Source organism: Pelobates fuscus, chromosome 2, assembly GCF_036172605.1.
Source record: "Pelobates fuscus isolate aPelFus1 chromosome 2, aPelFus1.pri, whole genome shotgun sequence".
Lineage (NCBI taxonomy): Eukaryota > Metazoa > Chordata > Amphibia > Anura > Pelobatidae > Pelobates > Pelobates fuscus.
In genome coordinates, this window is record NC_086318.1 from 424664621 (window position 1) to 424675645 (window position 11025).

The window sequence follows — 11025 nt, forward strand, 5'->3', positions numbered from 1 at the left end:
TGTATATAATGTGTATTAATATTGTTTTTGTATTTTATTGTACCCTAATGTAACAATGCAATGTTTTGTGGACCCAGGACATACTTAAAAATGAGAGAAATCTCAAAGTATCCATCCTGGTAAAATATTTTATGAATAAATAATAAATCTGCTAATGTGTGTATATAGTAGTAATCCATAGGAGTTTGTGTATCACATCATTATTCATTTCTGGGAATGATCAATAATTATCAAAATGGGTTAATTAGTGCTTAACATGAACCACTGGTCCATCCAGAAGAATTGTAAACACCCAGCAGAGGAGATATATATTGTTTTTATAAATCTTCTGACCGGAAGCTTGCAACCATGCACCATCATAATTTCTTCTTCTTTTTTTTTAATAGAACATAAAACAGCAGAAGTGCATTCCAAATGGAGCTTTTAAGGAATCATTATTGTGTCAGGAATACAAACTCGTTTTCCTGACACTATATCATCCTTAGTCTACTTTAATCCAGCACCAGGCTCCCTCAGTGATGGTGACCTCTCCTCCTCCGCCGACGTCAGCTCCTGAGTGGAGCGGAATACGCTAGCCTCGCAAGAGCCACACGCGCATACAAACAGTCCATAGGAAAGCATTTCTCAATGCTTTCCTATGGACGTTCTGCCCGCTGGATGAGGACAGTCAATAGAGGCTGGATTAACCCTACAATGTAAACATAGCAGTTTCTCTGAAACTGCTATGTTTACATCTGAAGGGTTAAGTCCTGGGGGACCAGGCACCCAGACCACTTAATTGAGCTGAAGTGGTCTGGGTGACTACAGTGTCCCTTTAAGCTTCAAAGTAGGTTACTGGTCTATTAATAAAACTGTACATCCATAAAGAATACAATTTGGGAATAATACTGGAATTGAAAAATACAGGTTTTATTTTATATTTTGGATTTTGAATTAGTTCTGTATTCATTATACTTCTCCAACTACAATTATGAAAATCTCAGAATTAGAGAATACGTTCCGTAAATATCCATTTTCCAAACATACCGTAAATATTTTATTTGATAACCAAGGCAGTGATTTGCATTTACTGGTGATCACTTGTTCAATTGCAAATAAAATGCCTTAAAAATCCATAACGAGATCTTTCAACGTACATGTATATTGCAATCAACTTAATTTGCAAATGTATGCCATGGTGTCCAGATCTACAATTAAATCAGAGCAAGATAACCCACTCTGCTATTTTAATATACGACATGCTGAAGGAGAGCTAATAAAACATTAAAGTGTATTTCCCTCTTATTATGATGTGATTGATGTACCATTGCTACCCAGGTGTTGAAATATAATATTAGCATGTACGACTCAACAGACAAATTTTTATTAATAATTTTAATTGTAAATCCATTTAACAAAAATGTTATTACTGTCCTTTATATGGATAGTAAGACATTTTTGTACACGTTTCAGAGATATAGACACTGAAGAGTATTTTACATGGGGCATTTGAACACTTTTCATATTACCATATAATTTTCAGACAGTCGCCAGAGATGTTTACTATTACTGTCCTGCAAGCTTTGCAGGACTGATGTTCGTCACTTTCAAGCTCTGCATAAAGACACCAAACACTCCCGACAGAGATTCATTGGGATAAGAATAAAGATAAGAAGAGATGCTGATTGGTGCAGTGCGCATGCACTGGATTGGCTGAGATAATCAGTAATGGAGATCTCAGCCAGGGGCTAATGGATACAGGGTGAGTATATATCTAAATAGGTTAGGAATGTATCTCATTTTAGAAATGTTTGTATTTCTAATGTTAGAGTTCTCTTTTAACTAAAACTAGATGTTTCAGTGGGTACTAGAGTAAACAGCCCTAAGAAATATAGATATATAGCACTCACAATGAGGAAATAATATTCAGGCATATCTCCCAGTATGGGGTATATTTTGCTCAATGTTAGTGCAATTTATATTTCTTATGCCTGTGATATTTTAACTCTATAAACCAAAGTGTGGTTCGTTCTATTGTATGTTCACAATACCATCATGAGTTATCACTGCAGAAGGACTTTGTTACTGTTATATTATTCCGGTTCAGTACTTGTCCTGGTTATTCCATAGTGGTAGGCTCATATGCTTATGTAAGTGTTTGTCATCACGTAGGTGGCGGTTATTTGTATCACTTTGAAGTTTTGGTTTATGTGTTTTTTTTTCTCCGTTTTATTTTGTACATTATCATTTGTGTTTTGGGTATATTGCTAGTCACTCAATTTTTCTGAGGGGGAATTTACATATTTCCATCGAGATATTTTTCCTTCATTAGTATTTAGCTTATTTTCCACAATAAATAAATGTAATGTTGTTGGGTCACACTCACACACCATCTGCAGATGACTCCATCATAATTTGCACTTATAAGATGATACTTGGGTGTTTTACTTGCTTGTATGCAATTGTTGAAATATCAGTTTTAATAAATGTGAGTTATTTAAGAATATTTAATGTTTGTCAAGATATGATTCCCACAAGAACCATACAGAAACCACAACTGCTGCATTGCTGTACATGCAGGTTTTTTTTCTACTAAATTGAATTCAAAATGAATTTCATATAAAACATTGCTGGCTAGAAAAATCTTTCCCAATTGAATAATGTGGCCTTAAATATGAACCTCACTATGAATTCACATTAGTAAATACCAAATCAATGTTGACTATACAACAATGTGACCCATATTCACATTCCAAACTCAAAAGGGAGTGCAATTCAATGCTGGAAAATGTTGCCAATGTGTTTGAATATTTTGTAGGGTCAGTGTATATCTTCAAGTAGATAAAAAAAAGAATAATTAGTTACAACCTAATAAATGATTTAAAAGTGAATTCAGTTATTTGTAAACAATCTACAATAGGCAGATTGACGTGACGTCAACACTCTCGACTTACCTTGTTAAGACGTTCTAGATTGTCTTTGAGAAGCTGCTGGTACTCAAATTCATTTCTGTATCTGTTAAGGCCAAATGAAATGGCTTGTTAAAATACGTCTGGCAAAATGACTAGAAAAAGGCAGTGCTTGATGTACAAAGGAAAAACATTAAGCATCCAAAACAATCCACTTGACAAAAATAATGCTAATCATAATTTTGCATAATTATATAATATGCAAAACTGATAAAAAAAAAAAAGATAAGCCAACCTTTTCATGGTTTGCTTTAAAATTCTTCATAGCTAGCGCTGAACTTGGTGGGACAGGTCATACATTACAAGGAGCCCATTATTGTTTCAAACAATAATATTTTTTATAAATGTAATATAAAGGGATTGTAAAATTCATAATGATTCCCAAAATTAAAACATATACATAAAGGTGCAGGATTTATGTTTTTATTTAATTCCGAGGTTTTTATTTTTACTTGCATTGCAAAAAAATAGATATTGGTAGATATTTATATAATTAGGCTTTGTGTACCACCAGTGGTTCTACGGCATTGCCAGGTTCAGGCTACCTTTAGTCCCTTCCTGTTTGCAAATGTATTTTCGTTTTATACATGTGTACAAGTTTCTACAGACAGGTAATTAACTATATTTTACAAGACATTACAAAATTCCTTCTACCCTTTACTTTTCTGCTAGAAAACAGCAATGGCTTTTAACTGCAATGATTGTTGAGTGTGATAGGGGACCTCATTTACAGCAACGATTTTTAACCCAACATTCATTTATGCTTGAGATAATTAAGAATTAATTTCATTTAAATTGCTGAGAATGATACATTTGTTAGGCTTAAAGGGACATGCTAAAATTGATCCCCATTTTTTTTCAACGCAGTATATTAATAGTGTATTTAGATATACATGTAATAAAGGTGAATCTAAATAACTTTAAATATGCTTCTGCTTTGCCCTGAATTGTAGTTCACAAAAATCTAAAAAAAAAAATGTCTATCCTTTTATGGTGAGATTCTGTAAGATAAGATCATCCTTTCCCCAGTAATTAAATAGTAGTTTTTCCATCGTTTTTAATCACAACAGATAAGCTTATCTCATCCAACAGAATCTATATTTTAATGATTATAGACTGGTTGCCAGCCTCAGCAAACCACAGACAGACAGCCACAAGAATAGACTTACTCCTCCACTGACCTAGGTCATGCAGGAGTAGGGTAGCTCTTTCAATGTCATTATGTGAAATTCTCCCATACATTCCGTCATCCACCCAGCCACATAACATTAAAACATTTCACGTCACTGAACTCCAGAAACCATCACTTAGCAGCTCACCTAGTAAATACATCTACAATCCCAGTCAATACACCCACTCACCCAGTCAATATAGTCTTATCATGTCAATACATCCACTCACTACGTCAATACAGTCTTATCCTGTCAATACATCCACTCACCACATCAATACATCCTCTTATCCAGTCAATACATCCACTCAACACATCAATACAGCCTCTTATCCAGTCAATACATCCACTCACCATGTCAATACAGCCTCTTATCCAGTCAATACATCCACTCATCCAGTCAATACATCATCTTATTCAGTTAATACAGCCACTCACCCAGTTAATACAATCTCTTATCCAGTCAATACATCCAAACACCCAGTCAATATAGTCTTATTCTGTCAATACAGCCTCTTATACAGTCAATATATCCACTCACCCAGTCAATACAGCCTCTTATCCAGTCAATACACCCACTCACCCAGTCAATATAGTCTTATCCAGTCAATACAGCCACTCACTACGTCAATACAGTCTTATCCTGTCAATACATCCACTCACCACGTCAATACAGCCTCTTATCCACTTAATACAGCCACTCACCCAGTTAATACAATCTCTTATCCAGTCAATACATCCAAACACCCAGTAAATACATCCTCTTATCCAGTCAATACATCCACTCACCACGTCAATACAGCCTCTTATCCAGTTAATACAGCCACTCACCCAGTTAATACAATCTCTTATCCAGTCAATACATCCACTCACCACGTCAATACAGCCTCTTATCCAGTCAATACATCCTCCTAACACATCAATACAGCCTCTTATCCAGTCAATACATCCACTCATCCAGTCCATACATCCTCTTATTCAGTTAATACAGCCACTCACCCAGTTAATACAAGCTCTTATCCAGTCAATACATCCAAACACCCAGTCAATATAGTCTTATTCTGTCAATACAGCCTCTTATCCAGTCAATATATCCACTCACCCAGTCAAAACAGCCTCTTATCCAGTCAATACAGCCACTCACACAGTTAATACAACCCCTTATCATGTCAATACATCCTTTCACTACGTCAATACAGTCTTATCCTGTCAATACATCCACTCACTACGTCAATACAGTCTTATCCTGTCAATACATCCACTCACTACGTCAATACAGTCTTATCCTGTCAATACATCCACTCACCACGTCAATACAGCCTCTTATCCAGTCAATACATTCACTCAACACATCAATACAGCCTCTTATCTAGTCAATACATCCACTCATCCAGTCAATGCATCCTCTTATTTAGTTAATACAGCCACTTACCCAGTTAATACAATCTCTTATCCAGTCAATACATCCAAACACCCAGTGAATATAGTCTTTTTCTGTCAATACAGCCTCTTATCCAGTCAATACATCCACTCATCCAGTCCATACATCCTCTTATTAAGTTAATACAGCCACTTACCCAGTTAATACAAGCTCTTATCCAGTCAATACATCCAAACACCCAGTCAATATAGTCTTATTCTGTCAATACAGCCTCTTATCCTGTCAATATATCCACTCACCCAGTCAATACAGCCTCTTATCCAGTCAATACAGCCACTCACACAGTTAATACAACCCCTTATCATGTCAATACATCCATTCACTACGTCAATACAGTCTTATCCTGTCAATACATCCACTCACTACGTCAATACAGTCTTATCCTGTCAATACATCCACTCACTACGTCAATACAGTCTTATCCTGTCAATACATCCACTCACCACGTCAATACAGCCTCTTATCCAGTCAATACATTCACTCAACACATCAATACAGCCTCTTATCTAGTCAATACATCCACTCATCCAGTCAATGCATCCTCTTATTTAGTTAATACAGCCACTTACCCAGTTAATACAATCTCTTATCCAGTCAATACATCCAAACACCCAGTGAATATAGTCTTTTTCTGTCAATACAGCCTCTTATACAGTCAATATATCCACTCACCCAGTCAATACAGCCTCTTATCCAGTCAATACAGCCACTCACACAGTTAATACAACCCCTTATTCAATTAATACAGCCACTCATACAGTGAATACAGCCTCTTTTCCAGTCAATACAGCCTTTCACCCAGTCAATACAGCCTTTCACCCAGTCAATATAGCCACTCACACAGTCAACACAGCCACTCACCCAGTCAGTATAGCCACTCGCCTAAATAATACAGCCACTCACGCAGTCAATAAAGCCACTCACCCAATCAATACAGCCTTTCATCCAATCAAGACATCCATCCAATAAAGGCATAATACAGTTAATTAATTCACTCAATTAGTCAGTACAGCCTCATATCCAGTTCATACAGCCATTCACAATTTACATGTTACATTACTTACCAAATAAATAAATATATATATATATATATATATATATATATATATATATATATATATATATATATATATATCTCCACACTCAAGTTCAGTACAATATTGGTTTGTGGGTTGAACAAAATATCAGTTTTATTTTAGCAGAGGACACTTAGTCAAAGTTACATCGACCGAGTAATGGAATAATCCACATTTATACCCTATTCCAGGTTTTTGAGATACTATGCAACACAAATAGTGACAACAGTTATGTGAAAGTGTCATCAAATGTAATTCAAACAAATTAATTACAAATGTATAAGACACACATTCAAAGTGTATTGAAGGTGCAGGTTCCACTGATAATTACACCTTACACCAGTTTTTATTTCCATTCAGTCACAGACAGAAGCTCTCCGCTGCGGCACTGAAAGAGTTTTGGCCCATTTGTAGTCACTATGGTAATGTATTGTTCCAAGTACTTTTCTTTCAATGTTCACAATTGTAATCTCTTTGTTGTTCGGTAGACATTAATAGGAGTAGGCCATTAAAAAATGGCAACAAAGTTTCCTGTAATATTTATCGGATGTTGTTGATAACAACAGCTTAACCCCTTAAGGACGGAGGACGGTTCAGGACCGTCATCGGCATTTTTGCGTTGCCGACCGGTGACGGTCCTGAACCGTCCTAACGGTCCAATGTACTTACCCGATCGCCGTCGTTCCCCCGGCGGCGATCGGCGGTGCTCCCGTTGTGGGGAGACTGCCTGCAGCCCAGACAGTCTCCCCATGGCGAATTAGGACCCCTGTGGCCATGTGATCGCTCAACAGGGCGACCACATGGTCACAATAGGTGTCCATGTGTCTGCCTGCAGGGGGACTGCCTGTGCTGACAGGCAGTCTCCCTGCAAGTGTAAAATCAGAAAAAAAAAATAAAGGTAAAGTTAACCCATTAATGACACAACTTCTGGAATAAAAGGGAATCATGACGGAATATATCCGTCGTCTGTCCTTAAGGGGTTAATAAAAAAATAATAATTATATATGTGTATATATATATAAATGATATATAGACATATATTATACCTATATAATATATGTCTATATATCATATATATATAATGTCATACTAAGTGTATTTTTATATTAATGTGTACATATATTAATATAAAAATACACTTATAATTAAATTACACATGTATATATATATATAATATATATAATAACTATATATATTGTATATATATTATTATAAAATACAAATAATAAGTAATTTAAATTAAATTAAACATGTAAAAATAATAATAATTTTTTTTTTAAAAATTATATATCTATACGAAATTTTATTCTAACTGTATTTTGATATTAATATATATATATATTTATATCAAAATACACTTAGAATGAAATTGTATATATATATCTATGTATATATAAATAAATAAAAAGAATACAAACTATTCATATGTCCATATACAAAATTACATAAATAATTATATAAATATACACGTAGACTTCAAATATATAAATATGCATATATATTTAAATTCTACGTGCGTATTTATGTAATATTTTTACATAATTAAGTTATGTCCCTTAAGCAATTTAAGGGACCTGCCTGCCAACCCAGGCCGAAAGTCCAGAGAATGTAATTTGCTATCACTGTATTTTACCCTGTAACGTTCTACGACACCGTAAAACCTGTACATGGGGGTACTGTTTTACTCGGGAGACTTTGCTGAACACAAATATTAGTGATTCAAAACAGTAAAACATATCACAGTGATGATATTGTCAGTGAAAGTGACTTTTTTTGCAGTTTTCACACACAAACAGCACTTTTACTGATGATATAATTGTTGTGATACATTTTCCAGTTTTAAAACACTAATATTTGTGTTCAGCAAAGTCTCCTGAGTATAACAGTACCCCCATGTACAGGTTTTATAGCGTTTTTGAAAGTTACAGGGTCAAATATATGGGTCAAATATTTTTACATTGAAAATGGCCAGGTTGGTTACGTTGCCTTTGAGAGCGTATGGTAGCCCAGGAATGAGAATTACCCCCATGATGGCATACCATTTGCAAAAGAAGACAACCCAAGGTATTGCAAATTGGGTATGTCCAGTCTTTTTTAGTAACCACTTAGTCACAAACACTGGCCAAAATTAGCGTTCAATTTAGTTTTTTACTTTTTTCACACACAAACAAATATGAACGCTAACTTTGGCCAGTGTTTGCGACTAAGTGGCTACTAAAAAAGTCTGGACATACCCCATATTGATTACCCTGGGTTGTCTACTTTAAAAAAATATGTACATGTGGGGTGTTATTCAGCGATTTATGACAGATAATAGTGTTACAATGTCACTATTGATACATTTTAAAAATGTATGTTTTGAAACCGCAATATCCTACTTGTACTTATAGCCCTATAACATGCAAATAGCAAAAAGCATGTAAACACTGGGTATTTTTAAACTCAGGACAAAATTTTGAATCTATTTAGCAGTTTTTTTCATTCGCTTTTGTAGATGAGTAAAAGATTTTTCACATAAAAGTCAAAAAACGTATTTTTTTAAATTTTTCATCATATTTTTAAATTTTTTTAAAAATTAAATTACATGAGATTATATAAATAATGGTATGTAAAGAAAGCCCCTTTTGTCCAATTTGTATGGGAACAGTAAATGAGAGAGCGGAAAATTACAGCTAAACACAAACACCACAAAAGTGTAAAAAGATGCCTGGTCGCAAATGTACAACATCGCAAAAACAGTCCGGTCCTTAAGGGGTTAAAGCAGATTTTTACTGACAAGGTTGGAATTGGGTTCCAAATTGAATATACTTCATTATCCGAGACCCCCAAACATTCATCTATTTGGCAACTGTATCGTGAATTTGTGCAGCTAATTTTTTTACAGATTTGATGTGCCAAGTTTTATTATAGATTTAGTATGTGGACAGTGCTTTAACATTTTTTTTGTGACTTTCAAGCATGCTGTCATGTATTTTTTGTATACTAGTTTTGACGACCTTCTAGATAGTTTATGTTTATTGTGGACACAGTTCAGTAAGGCTAAACATTGACCTGGGTGAAGTAGAGGACACCTCCTCTTCAAATGGGTGCATTTCTCATGCAATACCACCACAGGTGGAAATATGTGGTTCTCTGAGGAACACTCCCTCGAACAAAGCAGAGAAGCCATGCAATAGGATTTAACTTCACATGGTCCAGCTACTGCCTAGTACTCGTCTTAAAATCATTTTATTTTATTAATGCATATGTAGCTATTCTAAAGGACTCCAAGATATTTCTCATATCCCACCTCTTTAATGTCTCTTCCCATGTAATCTGGAAATGGCACAGAAGAACATTAATGTTGGACTATAGCACAGAATACATGATTTATATGAGCCCATGTCTAGCATTTGATCTAACTGCAAAGAGCAGCTTGAATGAGGTTTATATTGGAAACAGATATCTCGTACAAAGTTCATCTATGTCTGAAAGATCTTAGGAATGACATTGCTAGTATGGTGCTTTTTTTTTTTGTCAGTCTTTATTTTTAGTGCTTAGGATTACAGATAGGCTTGTAGGTCCCCTGAGAAAGGATTAAACAAAAAATGTAGCAGCATTTATGTATCTTTTTATAATGAAGAAAAATCTTACTTGGTTTTAAATTCATCAACCATTCTTTGGGCATCCTTATACTCCCGTTCAAGTTTAGATCGATCAGAGGATAACTCCCGAATTCTCTGCCGATTCAGCTCAATCTGTTCCGCAAATGCTTCCTCCAAGCCAGACATTTCATCCATTCTCTGGAACGTCTCCAGCTGCTTCCTGAAGATGGCATTTCTTTGTTCTAGCACCCTAGCCCGGTTTATATAATTGGCAAACCTTTCATTTAGATCCTGCAGGTTTCCTAGGCCTTGAGCCTGATCTATGCCAAGGTTGCTAAAATCTACCAGACTTTGCTCATCAAGTCCATCAGATCTTTCATATTTCTTCTTGTGCACTTTGTGCAAATAGGTTGTTTTATACATGTTTCTGTCTTTCTTCTATAGAACTTTCCCCTCTCGCGGCCAAACCAATCTGAGCAAATGTCTAATTGACATGGAATAAAACCTCCCCAGGCTCTCTGTCAGTGTAGAATGCGATCTGCGATTACTAACCAAATGAAATAAAATTCAAAGCTATTGGCCACAAGGGGATTGTTCTCTTCCATTCTAACATTTAGTCAGCGTTTATTTTGTTCCATTGACTACAGTTGTTTGTTTAAAGCACTTTCCCCACCCTCTCATCTCCCCTGTATACAAAGGACAAGATTAACAGCTACAAAAAAAAGTGCATTGCTATTTGCAAAATACAAATCTTCAAAATCTGTATCTTTCCAATTTTATTGTATAGTTATTTTATACTAAATTT

At 35.2% G+C, this 11025-nt stretch overlaps 1 protein-coding gene across 1 annotated transcript in view; it reads right to left on the reverse strand.

Moving 5' to 3' along the window:
• Positions 1-10761, reverse strand: part of BFSP1 (beaded filament structural protein 1) — a 34105-nt gene extending 23344 nt beyond the window's left edge. Inside the window, exons 1-2 of the mRNA XM_063444042.1 lie at positions 10270-10761; positions 2934-2994 (exon numbers count right to left, since the gene is read on the reverse strand). Of these exons, the coding sequence (XP_063300112.1) occupies positions 2934-2994; positions 10270-10643 (435 nt within the window). The 5' untranslated portion in view covers positions 10644-10761. The remainder of the gene's footprint in view (positions 1-2933; positions 2995-10269) is intronic.
• Positions 10762-11025: the final 264 nt, after the last annotated feature.